The sequence below is a fragment of the Alexandromys fortis genome, unplaced genomic scaffold (assembly GCF_014885135.2).
Source record: "Alexandromys fortis isolate MF-2015 unplaced genomic scaffold, M_Fortis_MF-2015_v1.1 scaffold_322, whole genome shotgun sequence".
NCBI classification, from domain to species: domain Eukaryota; kingdom Metazoa; phylum Chordata; class Mammalia; order Rodentia; family Cricetidae; genus Alexandromys; species Alexandromys fortis.
The window spans coordinates 624134-651321 of NW_026068222.1; the positions used below are offsets into that span (position 1 = coordinate 624134).

General features: G+C 40.8%; 1 protein-coding gene and 1 long non-coding RNA gene across 11 annotated transcripts; one reads left to right on the forward strand and one right to left on the reverse strand.

Annotated features, from left to right (window-relative positions):
- Positions 1-408: 408 nt before the first annotated feature.
- Positions 409-26817, forward strand: Gng11 (G protein subunit gamma 11). Of its 2 annotated transcripts, XM_050130581.1 has the most exons (3): positions 409-644; positions 4677-4828; positions 26356-26817. In XM_050130581.1, the coding sequence occupies exons 1-2, from the start codon at positions 549-551 to the stop codon at positions 4800-4802; spliced, it is 222 nt and encodes a 73-aa protein (XP_049986538.1). In that variant the 5' UTR covers positions 409-548; the 3' UTR covers positions 4803-4828; positions 26356-26817. The 2 variants fall into 2 exon arrangements, with proteins under 2 accessions (XP_049986538.1, XP_049986537.1); XM_050130580.1 differs by lacking the exon at positions 26356-26817 and having other exon boundaries at positions 4677-5083.
- LOC126493571 (uncharacterized) lies at positions 24675-26388 on the reverse strand. Of its 9 annotated transcripts, none has more exons than XR_007589828.1 (6): positions 26271-26388; positions 26178-26239; positions 26023-26146; positions 25868-25991; positions 25744-25836; positions 24675-25619 (listed from the first exon to the last, which is right to left on the reverse strand). It is a non-coding gene; the product is annotated as an uncharacterized lncRNA (long non-coding RNA). The 9 variants fall into 9 exon arrangements; XR_007589834.1 differs by having other exon boundaries at positions 25868-25929; positions 25961-26022; positions 26054-26177; positions 26209-26360; XR_007589830.1 differs by having other exon boundaries at positions 25868-26022; positions 26054-26177; positions 26209-26360.
- Positions 26818-27188: the final 371 nt, after the last annotated feature.

The window sequence follows — 27188 nt, forward strand, 5'->3', positions numbered from 1 at the left end:
TTTTAAAACTTGGAGAGGTGAAGGACCGTTATTTCCTGTTGAGTAGTGTCCTTTTCCTGCCTTTAAACAAAATCCGGATGTAAGTTGGACGGGGACACACACACACACACAAAATAAATTAAAAATAAAAATAAAGGAACAAAAGTAAAACTTTTGTCTCCAACCGCAGCTCCCGTGGGTGTGGCAAGGGTCCAGCGCCAGGCCTGCCCGTGGTCCAGCAGAGTCTGCAGCCTGCCCAGAACAGCCAGGAGGAGGTCTCATACTTAACTCTCGCCAAGCTGCCTGGATACAGGGCTGCTGGGCCTGGAGAAGCGGCCTGGAGGTTGCCCGGACTCTGGGAAAGGCCATCGGGAGCAGGCTTGGGCAGGAAGCCGAGGCCCCGGGGAGCTGGGAGCGGAGGTTCCCCAGCCAGTCACGTCCTGCGAGGGGGTGGGGGGATGGGGGACGGATAGCCTGGGCCGGCGCATATTTGGGGACGCGTCCTGGTTCTAGGAGCTTCCAGTGGCTGCCTTGCACAAGTGATTCCTGGGCCCAGTTCTGGGGCAAAGATGCCTGCCCTTCACATCGAGGATCTGCCGGAAAAGGAAAAGCTAAAGATGGAGGTTGAGCAACTTCGCAAAGAAGTGAAGTTGCAGAGACAACAGGTAAGGTGGCCAGCTATTCCAAAATTCCGTCTCAGAAATGTTAACGAGGTCAGAATGCCACAGTTAACTGGTTTGGTTTTCTTCTGGCAGCTTCTCTATAGAAGCCTGGAGCGGTTAGATGATGTGGGGAAGTTGCTAAAGGTGGAATTAATGAATCAGTAATTAATAAGAAATATAAAGTCAAATATCATCAAGATAGCCTAAAAAGAACATAAGCAATCCCCAAACGGCTGCTGGCTTCTATTCTGGAATTAAAGAGTTCTTCTAAAAATACATTTTGAAACCTCCCAGTCATGTTAACTTCGATTTTGCAAAGACTCCACGGGGGCTTTAGGAAAAACTGCCTGAATTTCAGTTATTTGTTTGAACATCTTACGCAGTTTTCAACTCTTTTTGTAAGTATGCAAATGACTAATACAGTGTTTTCTGAACTTGCTTATAAACATAGTTATATTTATACTGAAGAACATATGGTTGCAAATTTAAAAAAAAAATGAGTGCAGACTGGGTGTGGCAGTCTACCTCTGTAATTCCCAAGCACTTAGGAAGTGGAGGCAGGAGGGTCAAGAGTTCCATGCCAGCCTAGCCAGAAAATGAAAAAAATATTCTGGAGTTTCCACTGAAACTCCATGAAAAACTTGGGAGTTTTACTTCAGTTTCTTGCTGGTCGTAGGAGCCTTTTACAATCATCTTCTCATTCTGTCTGGCAACTTGTAGTTCAGAAAAAGGCTTTTAGATAATTTGGTCATTTCTAAGAAAATTATTCTTTTCTCTTCATCAAGAAAAATTTGAACTGATTTTATTTTTAAAACTTTGGGATGCTGGGGCCCAAACTCAGAGCATTGAATATGTGGTCACCTCTGAGCCACACTCTGGACTCTTTGATTTTTACCCTTTGTTTATAGTTTAATATTTAAAAAAAATAAAAGAAGAAATGGAAATGAGGCGCATAAGTAAACAGACTCCGAACTCGCATCACAAGAGTTTTGCTATCCCTTGGTGATCTTCAGAAGAGGCTGGAACTTTTTGAGTTTCACCATTTTATGCCCCCCCCCCCATTTAGCTATTTGCCTCATACAAATTGACATTGTTCCTAGATTCCACAGTGAGATATCTGCCTTACATGTAACTTTAAGTAGGTCATGTGATTCGAGGAATAGGGCCTTTGAGAGGACCATAGAGCAATCTTCTTTCTTTGAAGGGCTGTTTTGGCTGGTGACAAAAACCCTGAGTTTGGCAAGTGTTAGCCCGAGGGACAGCACTGCGTATACTGAAATAATCTTTTGCCTTTGCAAAGTTGAGCTGTTTGTGTAGTTAGCATCACTGGGTAGAAGTTACAGGGATGTGTAGGAAAGGACTGGTTTCTGCCGCAGGGTCCTGGTTGTGCCAGTGTAAAAAACAAGCATCTCTTTTGTGCACTTTCTCCCTCGGAATCACCTCAACCCCAGGGCACACAGGACATAACAGCTTTTCCAACTCCAGAAACTCTAAGTTTCTAAGTTCAGGGAAGACAGAAAGACTTAGGGTGATCGTTCCTGGATTCCTAGAGGGGCCATCTCACACTGCAGCGTTCTCAAACATTTCGTTTTCAGCATGACGCACAGAGGTCTCTCTCTATTAGTGCCAGGTGAGCACTGTGGCTCTTAGATACCACTGGAGCCGTCACTTGAGCGAAGAGAAGCACTTCAGTCCCAGAGAGGCTAACTAATTCCTTCTTCAACACCACAGAGAACCACAATGCAGGTCCCTCCAGAGTCTTTCTGGGGTGCCCTCCATGTTATCCCGTCAATCACTGTTGACGCCTGGGGTAGTGCTCAAGCCCATTCACATATCACATCTGACTGCAGCTAACTAATTAGGGGTCAGATATGTCCTCTCCATCACAGAAGGAGCAATTATCCACTTTTGGAGATTACTGACATTTTCAGAAGCCCAGTGTAAAAGCTTCTGCAGGAACAGTGGGGAACATGGATCTTATCCAGATGTTTCACTGGACCCGTAGACTCCAGGTTTTAACACTCCGTTTATCAGCACTGAGAATTCCTTTAAAACACACACACTATGAGTGCCAGCAATAGTCAGATTCTTGGCAGGATACCATTTATTATCACATTTTAATCGCTGTCACTGTTTGACCTAGTTTTAAGGTTTGGACCAGTGGGTTCTACACACTGCCATGCGAGCAGGGCTTTCAGTTATGAGAAGGAAAAAAATCATATAATGAGGTTTCTACTTCTGTTTATTTTTGAATCTCATTCTTTTATAATTACTAGGTTATGTTTCATATTTGTGTATGATGTATTAACACTATGGTACCTATACTTATTTATAAATAAGTGTGCATGTTTGGAGAGATATGTAAACATGTTTAGTGAGACTCTCTCAAAGGGTACTAATTTAAGTCACAAACTGTTGTTGATAGTACCCATGTTACTTCAGACTTCTTACTCTCAAAACAGACCTTTATGTTTAGTGACTCTTACTTTTCATTTCCCACTTACTCTCCTTTATTTATTTATTTATTTTTTATAAAATTGAAACTTGTCTCTTACTGGCAGAATTTTTGAAAAAAAAAAAACTATTTAATCTTTTCCCAGTGGAAGAAAAGTTTAAGCTGATTCTCTAAATGCAGAATCTCATATAACCCTACAATCCCCCTAGAAAAGCCTTTATTATAATCATCGCCATAGTGGTCAAAGGAATTCTGAGGCATGGTTTAAAGGGAGACGGGAGGACAAATATGTCAGTGCCAGTGAGCCTTTTCCCGCCCCTTCGGCGACTACACGGAGTTCTGGGGTGTGGCATAAGCGTCTGTGTGAGAACGGTGACGGGCGACTGACAGCTAACTGTCATGGAGAGAATTTGAAGATAGGTTTGTTACAAGTGTATTTCAGAGAGGACCGAAATCACGTGACACATGAACAGAAATTTTCATGGATAAACTATTCCTACAATGGCTTTCAAGCATTTGCTTCTTGAATAATTAAAGTTCTTTTCTCACAGATTGTATCACATATACAAATAGAATAAAATAAAAATCTTAGAGCATAGGAAGAAGTTTTAAAACATTTTTTAATTTTATTTTTTTATTAAATTTTTTTAATTAAAAATTCCCCCCTCCCTCTCCAGCCCAAAGAGCAGTCAGGGTTCCCTGCCCTGTGGGCAGTCCAAGGTCCTCCCCGCTACATCCAGGTCCAGGAAGGTGAGCATCCAAACAGGCTAGGCTCCCACAAAGCCAGTACATGCAGTAGGAGCAAAACCCAGTGCCATTGTCCTTGGCTTCTCAGCAGCCCTCATTGTCCACCATATTCAGAGAGTCCGGTTTTATCCCATGCATTTTCAGTCCCAGTCCAGCTGGTCTTGGTGATCTCCCAATAGATCAGCCCCACCGTTTCAGTGGGTGGGCACCCCTCGCAGTCCTGACTTCCTTGCTCATGTTCTCCCTCCTTCTGTTCCTCATTTGGACCTTGGCAGCTCAGTCCATTGATCCAATGTGGGTCTCTCTGTCTCTATCTCCATCCATCGCCAGATGAAGGTTCTATGGTGATATGCAAGATATTCATCAGTATGGCTATAGGATAGGGCCATTTCAGGCTCTCTCTCCCCAGCTGCCCAAGGAACTAGTTGGGTACATCTCTCTGGACCCCTGGGAACCCCTCTAGAGTCAAGGCTCTTGCCAACCCTAAAATGGCTCCCTTAATTAAGATATATACTTCCCTGCTCCCATATCCAACCTTCCATTATCCCAACCATCCCATTCCCCCAAGCTCTCTCCATCCTCCCCTTCTCACTTGTCTCTCCTTATCTCCCCTTTCTTCCATCCCACCCCACCCCCCAGTTCCCAAACTTTTGCCCAGCAATCTTGACTACTTCCAATATCCAGGGGGATAAATATATAGTTAAAACATTATTTTTAAAAATTAAATCTTATTCACGAAATTTTAACAACTTCCAAAAAGCCTGCAGCAAAGAACAATATTCTTGACCTAATTTGTTTCTTTTGATTCCCCCCTCCCTTTTTTGAAACTTCAGGTGTCTAAATGCTCTGAAGAAATAAAGAACTATATTGAAGAACGTTCTGGAGAGGATCCTCTGGTGAAGGGAATCCCAGAAGACAAGAATCCCTTCAAAGAAAAGGGCAGCTGTGTCATTTCCTAACTCTGGGGAAACTATTCTCACTCGCGGCAAGTTGTTCTTTATTTGTTTAATTTTTCCCCGAAATATAACCAAAGTGTATGTTAAAGAAGATAACAAATGTAATTGAGAAGAAAACTGCTGCAGGCACTCTCCAGGAAGTTTATGTGCGACTGTGCTGTGTGCCTGCTTCTGACTGGTGCTCAGGATACTCCTGTCTTCGAAGGGCAGTGGTGGGATGAAGGCATGACCCTACCCTTTCAGTGAGCTGCTTGCTGCCTCCAATAAAGTTTGTCTTGGGAAAATTAGTGGTGGTGATTTAAGACAGCACATTTCATATATTAAATCTCGAATTTCCTTCTCTAACCTCCTCAGAGTTTGGGGGCTGTAAGACTGGGGATGCCATCTGATAAGTTTGCCAATCCTAGCTCTTCCTGATTCGTGGGAGTTTACACTGCCAAAGTCTGACTTCTGGAATGTGTTTGATTTAACTTCAACTATTAGGGAAGTGAGCGGGTAGAATTCCTAATGACATTAACAGGAGTCGAGCTGTGGGTGAGGAGCCTCAGCATTTCCCTGGTTTGTGATTATCCATGTTGTTTAAAGTGTTCCTCCAGCAGGGAAAAGGACCAGACTGTGAATCAGAAAAAGGAGAAAGAGAAGCCCTTCTCCCAGCAGTGCTTCCGTGGCCAACTCTGACTTCCAAAGGCTAGCTCTTTTGTTGACACTCCATCCCCTTGTTCTCTCTACCTCTGTGGACGGCTCCACCCGAGTTTGGTGGCAACTGGGAAGATGTTTGAATATTTTCATCCACTCTGTCAGCTCATTGCAGGCCCAGTTAAACATGCTTCTTTTTTTTTTCTCTAAAAACAACAGTGAATTTTGACCAACTATGAAAATCAATTGGCTGTTTTCATGTCAGCTTGCAGAAACGCGACATATACTCTATTCCCCCTGCTTCGGTGATGAGCATTGCAAGTATCTTTTTCCAATCATTGGTCCCACTTTCTTTGGTGACCTTGTCTAGGTAGCTGTACACAGGAGGTAGAACAGGCCAAATACATTTCTTGCTGATATCCTCTATGAATGCAGCTGTGACTAAGACCTCTGTGAAAGAGACATTCTTCCTCTTGTCTTTTATTTGGAGATTTGGGGGGGAAAGTAAAGCAAAATATTTATTGATAGGTTCTAGTTCAACTAGGTATAGTTACTAACTTGCTCTGTGGTATTACATGTGGCACCCAAAGCCTATATGTCTCTTCCAGTTTATCTTTGCTCCTGGTTAGCTTAGTTTTGCAAGTTTTCCTTCCATGCTATGCCAGAGGACCCATGCCCCCAACAGCTTCCTGAAGTCTGTCAGCCTCCTCACTTGCAAAGCTTGTTTTTTCCCTGTCAACAAGAGAACAGGATACTTGGGCTTTTGAAAAAGTAATTATATCAGACTTAACGCAGGAGCTGTTTCCTTCAGTTTCCTGCTGTTTTCCCAGTGATGACATCAATTGGGGTTACAGAGAGAGAGCCTAGGGATAATTTTAGCTCAGGGCACCGACTACAGCAGGGAGGGTTTTAGAGTAGTGAGAACTTTTATTTCCCCTGTTCACCGTGGAACAATTGATAATTGGGGTGGGTTTCTGCTACTTGTCAGTTACATGTAATGTGGCCTATGATTTGAATATCTTGGTGTTTATTATGTTTTACTCTAATAAGCAGGTTCATTCCTTTTGATTTGTTTATTGGATTTTCTTTTTGGATAAGGAAGCACACATGTATTCTGTTTACACATATAATATAATTAATAATCCAAAATATGATCTCTATTCCCTAACTGCTTAAGAAAAATGCATACCAAACTGGATCCTGCATTTCCATCCTTGTATCTAGTCACCCGTTCATGAGAACCCACACCCTTATGTCTCTATCAACCATAAAAGAAATTAGTCAAGTTCTCTTTTCTCAATAAATAACCAGGCTTCTAGGTTTTTTTTTACTAACTTTGTTTTTGTTCTGTTTTATCATTTAACCTAGCCAACACAAAGAATCATATCTCCTTTTTCAAGTCATAAATGATAACTTGCAACAGAAAAGTTTGAAAAATATTCGAATATATTATAGAAGCAACAAGTGAAAATTTATTAAGTAGAAGTTAAATCATGTGTTCAGTTCCTTTCAGCTATACAGTTGTGTCATCAATCATTATTACATCACAAACGGTTGCCATGTTTTATGCATTGAGCCTTAAAACCTATGGACCCAAATCAATTTACTTTTTTTTTTTCCTTTTATGGATCTTACTTTTGATGTCAAGTCTAAAAATTATTTGCCCATTGCTAGGCTGAAATGCTTTTTTCCTACATGGATTCTAAACAAGTTATTTTGTAGGTCTGTTGGCCATTTTGAATCAGTTTTCATGGTGTGGGTTATGTGGTTTAGATAGCAGTCTCATTTAATGTATGGATTTCGGAGAGGGTAATTCCTTGCTTCAGCACCCTTTACTAAAAAGACTATCAATTCTTCTTTAACAACATTTCTGTTTGGTCAGAAGTTCACTGATCATATCTCTGTGTTTATTTCTCCTTCCTTCATTTGTGTCTGCACCACACTATGCTCTTTTGTACAGCAGCAGCAGCAGAAGAGAGAGGCCATGCATTATTACTCTTTGTAAATTTTGAACATAGATTTAAGAGTAGATAGATCACTGGGTACAGGTGATATCCTTACAAAATTAACACGTGAATAGGCAATGGTGTATCACCAGGACTTGGGGTATAGAAGCAGGATCAGGAGTTTAAGGCCAGCCTTTGATACATAAGGAGCAGGAATCCAGTGAGTCTAGTATTAGCTCCATGGGTCTGAAAAACAGATAGTGATAGGCAGGCAGACAGACAGACAGACATTCGAGGTAGATAGAAATGGATAGAGATGCTAGATAGACAGACAGACAGACAGACAGACAGATAGTATATTGCTCCTTTATCTTTTGTCTGACAACCATAGGAGCATGCTTTATTAGTTATGAAAATGGTTTTGTAGAATCCTTGGGGGTTTTATGTAGCCATCAGTAGATTTTTTTCCCCATTTACTATCTCTATTTAAATCTTGTTTGGCTACAGTGACGAGACATTTCAGTATCATACTAAATTGATGTGACAAGATCAGTTCTATAAATTAGTCAACAATTTGTTTAAAAAATTAGAAATATATCTTTAAAATCATTGTTTAAAAGGTAATGTAAAAATGTGAAGAGAAAACATTAAAAGTTTTACTAAAATATATAGACAATTGATAACTTCAAGATAGAGAAAATTTTCATAAATGTTACACATACCAATATAGGCACAATCAATGTGAAAAGAAAGATGAACAAGATAAATTTCTATGTAACTATGTTAAAATTCATTTTTTGTATACCATGCATCTGAAGAAAAACGAACGCTGAAGCAAGCATCTTTCATTATTTCTCTCCCACGACACCAAGAAACCCCAAGTAGGACCCTCTACAGCACCAGTGTGTTCAGAAAGACCTGTTAGCCTCACCAAAGCTCAAAGTTCATGCAAGAAGATAAAAATTATACAAAACCTAAAGAAAAGAGACCATGAGAAGGAAAATAGCACAGAAACAACAGAATCCTTTCAAAATAACTAGACTGTTCTTAAAAATTCTTTATCATAAGAATCCAAGAAATTTATAATCTTATTGTGTTCACATAAAAAAATTCTGCAGATGACAACAGGATCCAGATATTAGAATTATATGATAAGAATTATAAACAAGCATGATAGAGATTAAACGTCAATTGCAAAGTGTCTTGATGTTAAAATAAAAGGATGAAAGGGAAAGAAGAGAAAATTTCAGGGGAGTGACGTGAGATTCCCCTCGGTCTGGTGTGAATACCATTGGTTAATAAAGAAACTGGCTTGGCCTGATAGGGTAGAGCAGAGCTAAGTAGGGAAAACTAAACTGAATGCTGGGAGAAAGGAGGCAGAGTCAGGAGCCATGGAGCTGCTGCTAGAGACAGATATGGTAAAACCTACCCATAGGCAGTGAGCCTTGTGGTAAAATAATGGAGATGGATTAATTCTAGATGTAAAAGCTAGCTAGCAATATGCTTAAGTAATTAGCCAAGCGGTGATTTAATTAATACAGTTTCTGTGTGATTTTTTTTCCTGGGTCTGTGTGGCCATGAAACAAACAAGCGGCCTCCCACTACAGGTGAATAGTAAAATTTATATGGAGATTTTCAGGAGGACTTACATATGTCAGTCTGACTGGATACACTCAACAGTATAAGGATGAAAGGGCAGAGAAAGTGGACTTAAAGATTGACCTTTCACAGAACAAAGTATCTAAACTGGAATCATCCAAGTGGTAGAAACAGTGGAACAGACAGAACGGACAGATAAGTAAGAGAAAAACATAATAAACGAAAGTTTGGAAGAAAAAAAAAAACAAAGAAAGAAAAAAAATCTACAGGTTCAAGAACCTGATCAAACCACATACAGGGTGTTAGGCTGGGAGTCTAGGCCTCAGTCCCTGGCATCTATCTCAGCCTTCAGGCCTGGTCTGGACTTCAAATCCCAGCAGGCCAGATGCTGACCCCTCCCTGGGGGTGGGGTCAGGACCACTCCCCAGGGTACTTAAGTGATCCCCCAAAAGAAGAACAAGTGGTCCCCCTTTCTTCCTCCTGCGGGTCCCATTTCTGTGGCTTCCCGGTTTCCCCCTCGGGGCCACCCAAGAGCGCAGATCTTCCACTAAACCTGAATATTTCTTAATTCGGTTTGTTTTGATTTGGCTTGATTGGGAATTTTTGCGTCGTCAGAGAGCTCGGTTAGGAAATATTCCTAACATTTGGCGGTTCCCACCGAGCTAGGGCAGGTCCTTTCTACGTGGCAGGGCTTGTGCTGAAAGGCCCCTAGTCTGCAGTTCCGAGCTCTCTACACCACGCTTAAAACCGGCTTCTGGGCTGCAGTGGCTGCATCTTGTTGAGTTCCTTTTCTTGTCTATGCTATAGGGTTTGGGGGGACCCATTCGTGCTTATTTTTGTCGTTTTCGGATTTCCATTGAAGTTGTGAGCTCACGCTGGGAACTCCAGTAAGGTTGTGGTTAATCCTGCGGGATCGGGGTTGGCTGAGGCGGAGATCTGTTTGTACCAGGACGCTGGGCATTCAATCTCCTCGACCCCTTTTGGACCTAAGAGCCACTTTGGAGGACGCTCTGAAATGGATTTAGGCCACGTGGTTGGGCATAGACTCTAACTGGCATTTCCAGTTCAAAGCCAGGTCTGTTTTTGGCCCTGTAAGCCTCTTACAAAAAAAAAAAAAAAAAAAAAAAAAAAAAATCTTTTAAATTCAGCCTGCCTGATACAAATGAACAAAACTTACATATATATGGTTTTTTGTCCATGGTTTTTTGGTCTTTGTGCTCTCGCCCCTCCCCCCTTTAGCCAGTCTCAACACCTTGCTGCCTGAGGCACTGGCCCCTCCCCCACTCTCTTAAGCCCACTTTCCCAACCCCTTCTGGTGGTGCTGCATTCTTTCCCCTCCCTTTCCCAATTTGGAGGTTCAAGGTCAACTTCCACCTTCCCCTCCCCCTCCTACTTCACTACTCCACTCCTGAACCCCCTCTGTGCACTGGGCTAGTCCCTCCCCTGCTCCATTTTCTCTTTCAAATCCATCTCAGGTAAAAAAGTGGCTAGCTTCCTTTTCTACTAATCATTTTGCTTCCTCAGTCAGTACCAGATTTTAGAAAAATAAAGTTGAGGATGGTCCCCAAACTCCTATATGGGAATTGGTGAAAATGGCCTTTAAAGTTTTAATGCCCAAAAAAATCAGCTGAGTCTTCCCACGGACAAAGCTACAATCTACAGGCCCGGGTCTTACCAGCTGCCCTAAGGTCACAGGAAGGGGGGCAAGGGAAGTCAATCACAGGGCTCTATCAAATGTGACCTAAATGGTCACATGGCACGATATTGCACTACAGCTGCTCCGAGGTTGTGCCCTATCTGCCAGCAACCTGGACACTGGAAATCACAATGCCCCTGTGCGGGCTTGTCCTCTATGCCAAGCCACGGAGGTCCGGCCTCATCACCATCGGCAAGTGAAACTGTTCCAGCCTTCAAACGTCTCAGCTTTGCAGAAGATTGATGCTGCCCAAATGAGGTATATCCCGTAACCCTCTCCTGGCCTAGGGTCATGCTACAAGTGGTGGTAAGTCCATTACTTTTCACTCGGGCCTTAAGTTTCCCTCACCAATTTCAGCTATGGGGGTAGACGGGACCTGTTCATCCCCACTTAAAAATTTGTCACTGCCCTGCATTCTTGCAGGACAATTTTTTTCTCTCATTCTTTCTTATCGATATCTGCTTGCCCAGCACATTTACTGGGTGGAGATATCCTTAGCCGCTTCCCCAAAGCTTTGTTTCACTTCTTGGAGCCCCTTTTAACCCCACCCATCTCCAAGATTCTATTTTACAGGTTCACTGCTCCTGCCAGACGTGTGCCCAGGCCAGCCCACAAGGAGCTCTCCACATACACCAGCTTCATGGACACCAACCGGGCAAAGACTGGCAGGTTAATTTCACCTGTATGCCTACTCATAAAATCTTCGTTGTCTCTTAACACTTGTGGACACTTTTACAGGATGGATAGAAGTGTTTCCAGTCTCCAGGGAAACAGCAGATACGGTGGCTCAGAGTCATGGAGCTCGTGTCAGAAGCTCACATCTCCTGGACAATGGGACTCATCAAACAACAACCTAACAAGCTCTCCACTGAATTCAGGTTGTCTTGGCCCTCACCTCAGGGCCACCCCGTGTTCCCCTACGGGCCTGAGCCCATTTGAGTTGCTTTATGGCAAGCCCTTTCTCCTTAACCATCACCTCCCAGTTCAAACTCCTCCACTGTCGGGTACCTACCCTACCTCTCCCTCTTAAGGACAGGACCTCACACACTAATCCTCACCACACCCTCAGCTGCCAAGCTCTTGGGACATCCATGCTGGTACCATCTCTCCAGGCTCAAGCAGGCACCTGCTCAAGACACTTGGTCTGTCCAGCAGACAGGACCTTCCACCCTCCGGTTTTCCAGGTTGCCACAATGAAGGGCCTACCTGCTCCTCATCAATAACAATTTTTTTTTCCTAGCCACCTGCCTTCTCATCTCCCCCAAGGAGCAGCTGCCTGCCTTCTCCGGGATGACAGTTCATGGGATACCTTTCCAGCCACACTCCACTAAACGTGGACACCTGGCTCTCCCCTTCCCCACGCAGACCCATACCACAGGAAGTAGCCAGATTTGAGTCTACGCCCTATGTTCCCAAGAGAGCCTAAGTGTTTGTCATAAATACCATTCCAATTTTCTGTCACCCCCATAGCCAAAGAGTCTGGAATGTTAGGCTGGGAGCCTAGGCCCCAGTCCCCAGCATCTATCTCAGCCCCCAGGCCTGGTCTGGACTTCAAATCCCAGCAGGCCAGATGCTGACCCCTCCCTGGGGGTGGGGTCAGGACCACTCCCCAGGGTACTTAAGTGATCCCCCAAAAGAAGAACACGTGGTCCCCCTTTCTTCCTCCTGCGGGTCCCATTTCTGTGGCTTCCCGGTTTCCCTCTCGGGGCCACCCGAGAGCGCAGACCTTCCATTAAACCTGGATATTTCTTAATTCGGTTTGTTTCGATTTGGCTTGATTGGGAATTTTTGCGTCGTCAGAGAGCTCGGTTAGGAAATATTCCTAAGAAATACACACTAGGATGTGTCATAATCAAATGGTTTAAAACTAAGAAATAAGAAAACAATACTTTTTAAAAGATTTGTTTTCATTTTATGTGTTTGAGTGTTTTTCCTGCATGTACTTATGTGCACCATGTGAATGCCTGGGTGCCCAAGGAGCCAGAAAATAAAAGAACCATTGGATCTCTAAGAACTGTAGTACCAGACAGTTTTAAGTCTCTGTATGGTACTGTAAAGTAAGCCTGGAACCTCCGTAAGAGCTATAAGTGCTCTTAACCACTGAACCATCTCTCCAGACCCCAAGAAACAATACTTTTAAAACCACAGGAAAATGTTACATTTTGTATGAAAAAAATGAAACCTTTTATTAAATGTATTTATTTATTCTTAATAACAGTGGAGGCCAAAATGGAGAAATTATCTTTTAAATGCTAAATGAGAAAAAAAAATCCAAAATAGTTAACATCGAATCTCATACCTGTGAAACTACCCCACAGATGTGAAGAGTAAATGAAGACATTACCAGATGATGGAAAATTAAGAGAAATTGTTTCTTGCTGACCTCTTAAAAAATAAAGGAAGTTCCCAAAATGAAAATAACATACAAACAGCAATAGAAAGTCTTCCACAGTAAGAAAAAGAAAAGCCAAGGAGAATAAGTTAAAATTAAAGCAGATTCCAATTTACAAATTGTAAAAACTTTAAAAAATAGTCTATGGTGATATTCAAGATAATCATTAGTGTGATAGAGGGGTAAGGCCAGTTCAGGCACCCTCTCCTCTGCTGCCTAAGGACCTACCTGGGGACCTGGGATCCCCTCTAGAGCCAAGTCTCTTGCCAACCCTAAAATGGCTCCCTTAATGTAGATATCTTCTTCCCTGCTCCTATACCTGCCCAGCCTTCATCTCTACCCTCCCACTCCCCCAAGCTCTCTCCAGTCTTTCCTTTATCCCTTTTCTCTCTTCCTCTCCCCTTCCCCCAACCCCACCCCCACCCCCATGCTCCCAACTTTTGCCCGGCAATCTTATTTGCTTCCAATTGCCAGGAGGATCTATTTATGTTTTTCTTTGGGTTCACCTTGTTATTTGGCTTCTCTAGGCTTGTGAACTATAGGCTTAATGTCCTTTATTTATGGCTAGAGTCCACTAATGAGTGAGTACATACCATATTCATCTTTTTGGGTCTGGGTTATCTCACTCAGTAAAGTGTTTTCTTTTTCCATCCATTTGCATGCAAAATTCAAAATGTCATTATTTTTTACAGCTGAGTAGTACTCTAATGTGTATATATTCCACCCTTTCTTTATCCATTCTTCCACTGAGGGGAATCTAGGTTGTTTCCAGGTTCTGGCTATTACAAATAATGCTTCTATGAACATAGTTGAACAAATGCTTTTGTAGTATGATAGGGCATCATTTGGGTATATTCCCAAGAGTATTGCTGGATCCTGGAGTAGACTGATTTCCATTTTCCTGAGAAATCGCCACACTGATTTCCAAAGTGGCTGCACAAGTTTGCATTCCCACCAGCAATGGATGAGTGTTCTTACTCCACATCCTCTCCAGCATAGGCTATCATTCATCTGGCAACGGATGGAGATAGAGACAAAGACCCTTATCAGAGCAATGAACTGAGCTCCCAAGGTTCAGTTGAAGAGCAGGAGGGATAAGATGAGCAAGGAAGTCTAGACCATGAGGGGCTGGTGCATCCACTGAGACAGTGTGCCTGTTTGAATGGGAGCTCATCAAATCCAGCTAGACCAGGACTGAATGAGCATGCAATCAAACTGGACTCTCTGAATGTGGCTGACAATGGGGGCTGACTGAGAAGCCATTGATAAAGGCACTGGGACTCGTTTCTACAGCACAAACTGGTTTTTTGGGACCCTAGTCTATTTGGATGCAAAACTTACTAGTCCTGGATGTAGGAGGGAGGGCCTTGGACTTCCCACAGGGCAGGGTTTCCTGCCCTTTCTTAAGGACATATGGGGGAGGGAGGAGAGTGAGTTGGGGAGTAGGAGGGGAATGGGAGGAGGGGAGGAAGTGTAAATTTTTGAATGGAAAACTAACTAACTAAATAGTCTAAAAGCATGCAAAATCATTTAAGTTGTTGAGCATCTGATCTGGTGCCAATGAGCTAATCTGGGTAACACAGTGGAAAAAATAGTGCAAATGTAGTCAATTATTTAACATGAAAATTCTACGATGGTCCCAGTATGTTTGGCCTTGATTTATGCCTAATGAATACAGCAACAAGTCTTTAACATCAGATATTTATCTAGTAATTTTGAGACAAGACCTTAATGTGTAACCCTGAGTGACCTGGAAATTACTATGTAGACTAAGTTGGCCATGAAGTAACAGAGATTCTCCTGCTTCTGTCTTCTGAGTACTGAGATTATAGGTGTGTACTACTACACATGGCTAAATGTCAGACTTTAAAGAAAGCATAACCCCTCATGACTACAGTGACAAGTTAGACAATGTCTTTCATCTTAGAGAATTCATGAAATTGATAACTAACCAGACACTGTTAGAACTTGGTGTAGAAGATCCTTCTGTTTATGTGTTGCTTTTATTGGTTGAATAAAGAAACTGCCTTGGCCTTTTGATAGGGCAGAACTTGGGTAGGCGGAGTAGACAGAACTAAATGCTGGGAAGAAGGACAGAGAGAGCTCTCATGGAGGCACTATGGTTCTCCTGCCTGAGACAAACACTGGTTAGAATCTTTCCCAGTAAGCCACAACCTTGTGGTAATATACAGACTTTTGGAAATGGCTTAAATCAGGATGTGAGAGTTGGCCAATGGGGCGCTGGAGATAATGGGCCAGGCAGTGATTTGATTGATACAATTTCTGTGTGGTTATTTTGGGTGTAAGTTAGCCGGGTGGCTGGGACAAGCAAAGGGCCACTCAGCTCCCCATGCAACAAGAATTTGCATAGTAGACTATGTTGTATGAAATAGAATAAGTCATAAAGTAGTTTGGGGTGGTGTTTTATTGTTTTTATTGAACTATACATTTTTTCCACTTCCCTTCCTCCATCCCTTCCCTGCTTATCCATATAAGTGACTCTTTTCTCAGGATTGGAACTATTTTATCGCACTGATTATTTAGTTCTTGAGAGTCTTTTGGGGGGTATTATGCACAATTTCCTTAGCCATGTAGCAATTGTAAGCAGCACCCTGTTCTTGAAACACTTCACAACATTGCTTGTGTTGTAGGAACCAATGCATTTGAGGTGTGAACTGAGCCATTAAGTAACTGATCTGATGTGTCTTCTAGCATCGTTATAGCTGGTTACTACAACCTAGAAAAGTTTGACCTTGATGTTTGGTGTAATGTTTTAAAGTATCTCATTTTAGTTTTCTTGGTTGGTTGACTTGTTGGATTTCTGTAATCAGAGTGAAATACAATTATAGTAATTTTAGTCTTTGCCAATTGCATGAATTCAGCTTTCATAAAAAAAATCACAACTCTAAATTACTTTGACAGCGATGAACTCTAATTATACATTAAATAGCATTTGCTCACTTTTTGAGCAATATAATCTCCCATTTTAGTGCCAGAAGTCATCTGACAGAAGTTACATGAATTATGTAGATTGACTACAAAGATTTTCTTGAAAATGGCCAACTATTAAGGCGTAGTTAGCCACCCCTAGAGAGCTGTTTACAGGTGCCACAGAATCACTTTTTTGAAGTGATCAGATTCATCATTCTGTGAAATAACTTGATTTTGCTTAATCAGGGTAACTATGGGCTTTAGTGTGTCTCCCTTCAGTCTTCTCTTGTAGTAGTCTGAGACAGACAATGCTAAATGGGAGATTTCAGAGTCTTCATTTTGGAATGAATGAGTCTAATTCCCCTGGTCGATGTCTAGAAATGTTATGCCCATTAAATCAATCATGTCTTGATGCTCCCAGCTGCTTATCACTAACTAGCATCAAATTTCTTTAAAAGTAATCAGAATGCATACTAGTATATATTAATGATTCCACAGCAGTGATCAATTCATTCAAACTTGCACAGTTATAATACTGCATAGGAAAAGAAGAAAAGGAGTTTGGTCATGCTTCATTAAGTATTTTTAAATAGTACAGATTCTAAATGTATCTCAATCTAAAAAAAAAGAAACATTTAAATTTATATTAAACATTGTAAATATGTAATTTGAATATCCTGTTACCTGGCCTAGTTCAGTGATTGCTTGAAAGAGGTTCAACATCGTCTGTTGCTCAAATGTTCCCTTCGAGGACTGAAGTCTTGTATCAATACAGAACATTTTACCATGGATGTCTTGCTCTGTAATTACCATGATACATACCTGATATTCTATTTCCTTTCTTTTCATAGATCTTTAAAAGAACTTCATGGTAATTTCTACATATACATATATTATTGAAGTATAAATGCAAACGTGAGTTAATGAATTAATATGTCTTAATATTTAGATTTTTCAGCATGGTGATATGATTGTTAATCTTAGCTGTCAAATTACTTAGGTTTAGAATTACTATGGAAACAGATCTGTGGGCATCTGTGTGAGGGATTATCTAGAGCATGTTAATTATCACAGGAAGACCCACCCTAGACATGGGCTGCAGCATTCCCGGAGCTAGAGCAGTGATTGCTATATGTTTCCTGACTGTGAAGGCATGTGACCATGTGACCAGCCTTCTGCTCTTGTAGCTGTCATACCTTCCTGGACATGTAAGCAAAATAATTTTTTTTAACTCTTTACTCTTTGGGGTTAAAGTTTCTAAATAATCACACTGAAACTTACCATTTCTTAAGTAAGAACAGCTGGCCCTTGCTTGGCTTATTTCTAGACAGTTTTTCTAAACATAAATTATTCCATCTAACTTTTGCCTCTGGGCTCTTATCTTTCTCTATTCTATATACCCTTCTTTACTTCAAGCCTGTGGTTTAATGTATAGCTGGGTGACTGGCCCCTGATGTCCCTTTTCCTTCTTTTCTTGCTCCTCAATTGGCCTCTTCTCTTTTTCTTCTTCCATTTATTCTTGTTGCCTTCCAGCCCTGCCTATCCCTTGCCTGCCTAGCTATTGGCCATTCAGCTCCTTATTAGACCAGGTGTCTTAGACAAAGTAACTCAGCTTTACAAAGTTAAACAAGTGTAACATAAAAGAATGCAACATATCTTTGCATTACTAAACAAATATTTCACAGCATAAACAAATATAACACATCTTTAATATTCTACGACCTAAACCCTTCCTACTTTAAGTTGCTTTTGTCATAGAACTAGACAAGTAACTAACTAATATAAGTGAAGAATAAGTTAAAATAATTTAAAACCATTCACTAAAATTTGACTTAACAAATGAATAATGAGTGAAAGGCCTATAAATATAACACTTTGTCATCAAGTTCACAAAGCAATTGTTCACATACTTTCAGAACAGACAGTTGCAACAAATGGCAGTGACATTTATCAAATACTAAACTAATTTCACTGTAGATGTGCTTGGGAGGAAACGTAAATAAATTATTCAACTAAGACTAGGACATTTTTGACTTTTCTTCTGGTAAAAGTAGCTTGACTGAAGGAGTAAAAAATGTGTACTAAATTAAGAGGAAAAACGTTTTTGTATTGATTATAGATTGATTAACAAGAATTTATTTCATCAAATGTATATAGAAAAAACAGACAATCTACTAACCTACTAGTTAATTGGGTGTGCTGTTGTTATTAGTACATTTCAAGAATACAGTTTAGTTACTGTAGTTAATAGACTATTTCAAATTCTGTTAGTTAAAACAAGCTACTTATTATTGTTTTTCAGTAAACCACAGCTATTTCAGCTCTGCACTGGTCTTGAATGGTTTTGCTGGGTCATCTGTGTCAAGCAGGTGGATCAATAGAAGTTTACTGATTATTGGATGTTGGCTAGAAGTTGACCAAAGTGAGGTAGATGACTAAATTCATCTTCTCACAGGCTTGACTGACCTTTTAAGAATGAGAGACTAGAAAATAAAATGTAGCTAAGACCTAGAAAAAGAAGTGGACATCACCACTTAACCTGTATTAAGGTTATCCAAAGTGAGATATTAGAACACCCCACAGTCAAGGAGAATGAAGACAGGTGCCCTTTCCTGAGAGGGAAAACTTCAGAAAGGCATGCGATAACAGGCATAGACACCGGGAGAGTAGGGAATTAAAGTCATTTTACACAAAATCTGCCCAATTGACTAAGGATCATAGGTTCAGTCTTAGGCTGTAGAAGCCAATCAAAATAACCCCAGAGAATATATGAAACAGAAAAATAAAGGCACTGTATCTGGATTATTCATGAGGTTTGATAATAAAGACAAAAGATGGCAATGATCTGGACAGTAATACAATCAGGTAGAAGGCAGTGTGTCAATGGTGTTGTGAGACAAAGCACAGGACATGCTGCAATTTTGGAACTTACCAGCCTTCATGCCTTACATAGTATTGTAAGCATGCTATGTCAGAAACACAGGAAGTCATATGTGGTGCTTTCAAAATGTCAGAGTTTATTGAATAACATTAAATTCGCAAGCTATATTGGTTTTCTTGGTTGAAATTTGCCAAGGATTGTAGATTTCCCTTGATATCTGACTGCCGGCAAACACAGGTTCTCTTATTTTAATCTTAACTGCTAATACTGTCATAGACTGCACCTGGCACATCACACAGAAATATCAATATATGTAAATTTGGAGATTATATCATATCTAGAACCAGTTTTTAAAAGCCATAATAGTAGTAAAGGGGTTAAAGAGGCTTACCTTGGAAACAGAGGCAAAAGGCTGGTGGAGGTGTAAAGTGAACCCTTCAGGGATTATACACAGAACACAACATAGGGTCAAACTACAGGTTCAGATTTGAGTCCCGCCTTGGGGTTAAAACATATAGAGCAGGTGCAGGACCATGGAGGATCAGAGGTAAAGGACAGAATCTAATTTAAGTGGACAAATGAGTGGCCAGCAATTTGAGTAGCCCACATCATTAACGGGACCAATCAGAGCTGAGTCCTTTGGGACAGTCAAAAGTTCTGTGTCTGTCTGTCCCTTGGCACTCACTCTGAGTGGTCAGATGGCAGGAAACTGGCCAACACAGTGTTAGGTTTTCTCTTTTGTGGGCCTCAGATAAGATTACCACACTCTTTCGCAAATCTGAGGTATTTTATTAATTCTTGGATGCAATTTCTCTGCTCTGATTTTAGCACAGCTCTGTGTCCATGTGGCTCTAAATAGATACATCTATAGTGTGATATTTTTCACTTTTAGAAACAAGTTACTTGTCAGTCTGTGCCTCGTGGGTGGTGCTCAACAGGTGTTGTATGTCTGTGAAAATTCCTCTACACTGTAAAAATGTTGTTTATAAAATGGAGTTAGCTAAAGTTCTTTGTGTATGGTTGAGGTACCATGAGATTCCACTTTCACACCAGCATGTCTGTTGTGTTGCCCTTATTTGGGTCTTGTTTGTAACAATAATTAAAGAAACAGCGATCACAAATTTGAAAGAGGGTGGGGGAATTGGAATACAGGAGAAAGGCTCGAGGAAGGAAAGAGAAGGGGGAAATGATAAAATTATCTTTAAATTCAAAAAGGAAAAAAAATGGAGTGACCTAGGGTAAGACACAGCCTGAAAGTCCCTGTTTTGTGCAATATAGAGAACTAAGAACAGGGCACAACTTGATATCAATACATGACAAACTTAATTATACATATTATCAGAGTTTATGGACAAAAGTCCTGACTCTGGCAGTCATCTTTGCTCAGTGTCAAGGTGTGACCACCTGTGCCCAGTATGTCAAGGCTTCTTGAAAATCAATTTTACATGATTATTAGACATTAATTTAGGGGAAGCAGAAAACTGAAGGATCTGATTGTGTTTCTCTGGCATGCTCTAAAGTTGAAGAAAAAAATTCTGTATTGTGGTCATCTCTTCATGCAGAGGAACTCAACTTTAAAAGAGTGAAGTTCAAAGGAGATTCAGACCTCTATTTCTGTCTGCAGTAATGATCATAGTGAGAGTGTAAGTCAATCCTACCAGTACTTCATAAGCCAAAACGTCCTGCTCCTCTCTTTATATTCCTCCCCAGCTCAACCTCTGCAGCTTCCTGAATTGCTTTCTGTGTTTCTTCACACACTGCAGAAACAGACAGCAAGGAGACTGATGTCGATAGAACTTGAGTTGACCATGTTTATACTTTGCATTTCCTGCATTTGCTCCTATACCAATTCTATTGCTACCAGATTCATATTTAAACTCCAAGGAGGTCATCTTAGTATGTCTTGACTTTTGCCTGTCTGTGAGCAAAATTTGCCTCTTGTTAAGCTTGAACTTCTCCTCCTTAACCTTCCTCAGCTATTTCACAGGCTCTACTTTCTTTTCACTATGCTACACAAATCATATTCTACAGTACCTAGAAGGCTGGCTAAAAAGAAAGAGCCTTTCTGATAGAGTTGCCAGTTTGGAGACACAAGTTACAAGCTTAGAGCATTACTGTCTGGGTATCTTCACTGACTGGGAAGTTGACCTTGGAAGTATGATATTCTCTTGTTCCTTTTGGAAAGACATTTTCCAGAACAGTACCACAGTCTCCCTTTGAAGGAGTCACTCAGTGCCTAGACTCTAAGCTGTATAATATTGTAGCATGTTTGTACACAGGAGAAGGATGAGGTATAAGGTTGTGTTTCAGTGGTATATCAGGGGAGTGGAAGGTCACGTTGTAAATGCATTTTCTGGAGGCTATAAATCATAAGGGTACACTAGGTCAAGAGTTTCCTGCCCCTCCCCCCCCACACACAGTGAGTAGCCAGATAAGCAATGTTTTAGCCTTTGCAAGTCATTATCTTTTGTAATGTGAAATCACCCCCACCCCCCACACCGACAAAGCATAAGCCAGTAAAGCTGTGTCTGGTCTGACAGTCCTACCCTGGTGGAGCTGTGTTTTACCCGAGAAACACCACCCCTGTACTGGCATTTTAATGTATTGTAGTAAATAAAGCTTGCCTGACAATCAGAGAGTGAAAGATCCCCACTGGTCAGCCTTACAGACCAGGCAGTGGTAGCACACACCTTGAATCCCAGTAGCCACACTAGTTGCCATAGAAACCAAGAAGTGCCTGCCTTTAATCCCAGTGATGCACGCCTTCAATCCCAACCCTAGAAAGAATAATAAAACGAGAGAAGACAGCTCTCAGACACAGTCTCATTCTGAGATTGCTAGAGGCAGGAAAGCCATTTCATACTGAGGTTGAGGTAAGAGCCAGTGGCTGGTTGCTTTGCTTTTTGGGTCTTCAGGTTGAACTCCAGTTTCTCTCTCTGATTTTTTATTAAGCGTGCTTCAGTTGCAGGTGGGACAGAAACTTCCATTTACCCGTCCCTTTCATACTACTTGTTAGAACCCGCTAAGGGTTGATTTAGAGGAAAAACCAGTAGTTTGATTAAATTCATCTCAGAGAAACTGAAACAGTAACAGAGAATAGAAAGATATTTACCTTACAGAATGAACATATGTGATGTATGTTTGAGTCCATGCGAAGAATTCATCTCTTTCCCCCCACCCTCGGCTATTACAATCTTTTATTTTTTTATTGATTTTTATTGAGCTCTACATTTTTCTCTGCTTCCCTCCCTGCCTCTCCCCTCCCCCTTCCACCCTCCCCCAAGGTCCCCATGCTCCCAATTTACTCAGGTGATCTTGTCTTTTTCTACTTTCTACTTCCCATGTAGTTTAGATCTATGTAAGTCTCCCTTAGTGTCCTTATTGTTGTCTATGTTCTCTGGGATTGTGGTTTGTGGGATGGTTTTCTTTGCTTTATATTTAAAAACCACTTATGAGTGAGTACATGTGATAATTGTCTTTCTGTGTTCTATCTCCATCCATTTTCCTGCAAAATTCAAGATGTCATTATTTTTTCGGCTGTGTAGAATTCATCTCTTATTGCAGATTCTAGTCAATAAGTGTTTGCAGGCTATTGGGTAAGAGTTAGGGCTGAAAGTCCATCTTTTCACAGTATATAATAAAAAAAAATTAATCTTGACCAAAGATAGGCCTGCCTGTTACTCTGGGGTACCTCTTTAAGTTCTTTGAATGTCCTGCCTAAGAGAACCTCTGTTTACCTGGAAGGGTTGAGCCATACCAGAAAGTCCCATATGCTTGATTTCCACAATACCTGAACAATTTGACCAGTGGACGATGAATCCCCAACAAACACTGATGAGCAAGACTGGGGTGAGCTTCTCTTTTGGACACAGTCCATGTACTTTGTGATACTTTGGTTCTGAGAGAGGAGGCTGTCAATGTTTTTCCTGGGAGGGAGCAGGTGGCAGCTTGTGCTTAGGTATTACTTTGACTCTGCCCCATACATAGTTTCGCTTGACACCTTTTTATTGGTATTCTTTAGTTTTAAGAAACCTTAGCTGTGAGTCTCCAAACTTTCACTGTTTCAAGTCCTGTAAATTTGCAACTCTAAGAGTGCCTCAAGGGAATGCTGAACTTATAATTGGCATCCCAAGTCAAGTCAGTCTTACAGGCTGTGTATACTCAAACTTCTAAAACAGAGGAGAAAGCCATGAGACAGTGACCTTTATAAAGGTCATGCAGCAAATTAATGGCAGAACCACAATGAGACACAGTGCTTGTAGTCTCCATGTTTAAAGGTTTCTTCCCGTGTCTGTGCCTATTCGTGCCGCTTGCCAACATTTGCCCAGTGTATCCGACTGAGTGCCAAGGGCCCAGTACACATTAACTCACCTTAGCCTCACAAAGTCCCCATGCATTTGTGCAAGGATTATAGTTCTTTTATAATGACAACACTGAGGCTTGGAGAACTTAAGTCAACTTCCCTGGGTATGAGTTTTAAATGGCGGAGCAAAGATCCAAAGCTGGGGCTTTGATTCAATCGGTCTTCTTGGATTCACCAACTATATTATATCTTGTGCTGTTAAATATTCCACTTTTGAGATAAGTAAATTTATTTTTTTTTCATGTCACAGGGTTACTGGTATAGATAATATGACAAACAGTCACATTATGTCTTTTGTACCTGACACTGTTGAAATATGGAGCGGCGGGGCTGCGTCCCCAACACCCCAGCCGCTTGGCTAGCTCATGCCCGAAATAACAACACACAAACTGTATTCATTTAACTGCTTGGCCCATGAACTCTAGCCCTTACAGGCTAATTCTCGCACCTGGACTAGCCCATTTCTAGTAATGTTTGTAAGCACCCCAGGTGCGCTTACCAGGAAGATTCTAGCCTATGTCCATCTTCATCGCGTGTGCCTCAGAGAGCAGAGCTATTGCGTCTACCGGGGAGAGCTGAGCATGGCGTCTCTTTTGGAGCAGAGCAGAGTCTGACCTCACTTCCTCTTCCACCCAGAATTCTATTCTGTTTCCTCCTCCCATCTATGCTCTAAGCTAAGCCAAGCAGTTTCTTTATTGCTCAGCCAATGAAATCAACAGATTGATATATGACACTCCCACATCATGACACAGTTAGTATTTGTAAATAGGATAAATTAATGAATGAGGATGAAAGATTTAGAGTACAGTTGAAAAGCACTATACATCTTCCACATTATTATTGAAACCATGAATTTTTCTTCATTTGATTTGTTTTTTTGTCTCCTCTTTCTTCTTGTCTTTCTTTCTCACCTCTCTTGCTTTGTCTTATTCTCATTCTTCATTTCATCACCACCTCAGTTATTACATAACATGGTTAAACTAATCTCCAACTCCTGAATTTCCTTAAAACTGATTTAAGCCCCAATTTCTGTTTTGTGTTTTTGTTAAATAGAATTTGGCATGTGCTCTTGTACATTGTAACACATTGCACCAAAAAAAAACATGAAAACTTTCCATATTTTGTTTTCCAAGAGATACTTTGGGTAGTGATATTTGAAATATAAAATCTGGAAATATGAAAACCATGGAAAGTCAGTACAAATATAATTTTATTAGTATCATTTATCATAGACTTTAATCTGAAATCAAAGGGCAGATTGGACTACATCATTTATATCATTTAAATTTTCTATATGAAACCTTTCTTTTGCCTGAAAATACTTATTTTCCTTTTTGTAAAGTCTTAAATATATATTATACATAAAGAAACTGACATATATTGGGAGGAAAGGTATGTTTCTTTGCTATTCATTTGCTTTATCTTGAAATAGCTAGGTTCTTAGGGCTGAATAAGCTGTAACTAGTAGGTAATATATAGAGATGTGACATTTTTTGTTACATTTTGTTTCAATACAAAGCCACACACATTCATTTGACACCAAAAAGGAAGTAAAATAAGGTAAGGTTCTTTCTGGGTTGTTTCTGCCTTAGGAATGAGAAAACTAAGCCTTAGATTGTGTCATTCCCAGGTCATGCATGCTTCTAGTTAGGGCTTCACCATCCAAGTGCAGTTCTTTCCTTTTGACAAAATGTCCTCGTGTTTTAGGAAACATCCTCAGTGGTTCTGCTGCTCTCCCAATCTACATTCCCCTTTTTAAAGAAAAGCCTTCTTAACTCTACTATCCTTGGGTAAATGTGAGTTTAAGGATCAGTTAACTTTCTGAAATATAATTTACAATTTATCATGTATATACTCTTTCCAAAAATACACCCATAAGATAATATACTTTATATACATTTTAATAGAGAAAAAGTGAGTGGTGGGAATCCTCCATCCTAAGGGGAAGCATTTCTGTATCGCTTTCTAATTGGCCATCGGAATCATTAGTTTGTATAGTTGCTGTGTCACTATTATGATGGTTAATCTTAATTGTCAACTTTGAAATCTAGAATCACTTGAGAGATGAGCCTCTGGGCTTACCTGTCAGAGATTATCTTGGCAAAGTTCATTAAGGTGGGAACCATCTCCTGAGCTTGGGTCATGGACTGCACCAGAAAGACAAAGTGAGCTGAGCACAAACAGCAACAGCTCTGCTTTCTGACTGTGGATGAAATGTGACAGCAGCTTAAGTCTCTGCCTCTGTGACCGACCTATCATGATGGACTGTGTCCCTGAACTGACCTATCGTGATGGACTGTGTCCTTGAACTGACCTGTCATGATGGACTGTGTCCTTGAACTGACCTGTCACTATGAACTGTGTCCTTGAACTGACCTATCATGATGGACTGTGTCCTTGAACTGACCTGTCATGATGGACTGTGTCCTTGAACTGACCTGTCACTATGAACTGTGTCCTTGAACTGACCTATCATGATGGACTGTGTCCTTGAACTGACCTGTCATGATGGACTGTGTCCTTGAACTGACCTGTCACTATGGACTGTGTCCTTGAACTGACCTGTCACTATGGACTGTGTCCTTGAACTGACCTGTCATGATGGACTGTGTCCTTGAACTGACCTGTCACTATGGACTGTGTCCTTGAACTGACCTGTCATGATGGACTGTGTCCTTGAACTGACCTGTCACTATGGACTGTGTCCTTGAACTGACCTGTCACTATGGACTGTGTCCTTGAACTGACCTGTCATGATGGACTGTGTCCTTGAACTGACCTGTCACTATGGACTGTGTCCTTGAACTGACCTGTCATGATGGACTGTGTCCTTGAACTGACCTGTCACTATGGACTGTGTCCTTGAACTGACCTGTCACTATGGACTGTGTCCTTGAACTGACCTGTCATGATGGACTGTGTCCTTGAACTGACCTGTCACTATGGACTGTGTCCTTGAACTGACCTGTCATGATGGACTGTGTCCTTGAACTGACCTGTCACTATGGACTGTGTCCTTGAACTGACCTGTCACTATGGACTGTGTCCTTGAACTGACCTGAGTAGCAAAATAAATTCTTCAGTCTTAAACAATCTTTGTATTTTATTTCAGATACTGGAAAAGAGACCAAAACAGCCGTGTTCAGGACCTAAGAAGACTTGAAATCCACACTCTGGTGCATTCTCTACAGTGCCAAAATCTCCCTCTCTCTTTTCAGTAACCAACTTACCCATCTCAATCATTTCTTTCCACTAAATTTTATTATCACTATAACCTGAAGCTTTTTATGAACTGAGCTGTTGAGTTACAACCTTTGTTTATAATTATATAAACATTTGACCATCTTTGCTTCTTTATTGATCATATGCACATTTAGCAGAGATTCTAGCTCTTTGTTGCTATCTATACCATGTCAACTTGGAGGTCTATGGTAATAATCCTTTTATAATTTAACCTTGAATTTCTCAATTTCCTTCAGTAAACAAGTCACTACAATACAAGTTGTGACTTTCTCATTATACCACCATGTTGTATGACTGTAAAGGATCAAGACACTAACATTTTTCAGAGTTGATTAGAAGTTTTCACAAAATGACTAACTTTTGAATGTGACATCTGTGCTGTCATAAATAAAGGTTGTGGTTACCCTGTAATATGATTAAAAATGAAATCTGAAGTGAATTATGGGATATAGATAGTATTTTGGCATTGGGTGAAGTCCTTGAAAACATAGCTGTAAAATCATTTATGCTCAGTTTTGTAATATTTACATATCTAATGCCATTTAAAAGTATTCTGACATCATTTCTCCCTTTTTAGTAATTTGAAGGCCCTTTGAGATTTTGTATTTTATTTCCCTGGTTAAAGATGTAGTGAGAAGGCTGTCTAACATTTTAGACATTTGAATTCCCCAAAGTCAGTTTGTACCACTGTGTGTTCTAAGG

Coding starts and splice junctions, on each gene's coding strand:
- Gng11 (XM_050130581.1), top strand. CDS start 549: ATGCCTGCCCTTCACATCGAGGATCTGCCGGAAAAGGAAAAGCTAAAG. Junction 645..4,676: donor TGAAGTTGCAGAGACAACAG/GTAAGGTGGCCA, acceptor TTGAAACTTCAG/GTGTCTAAATGCTCTGAAGA.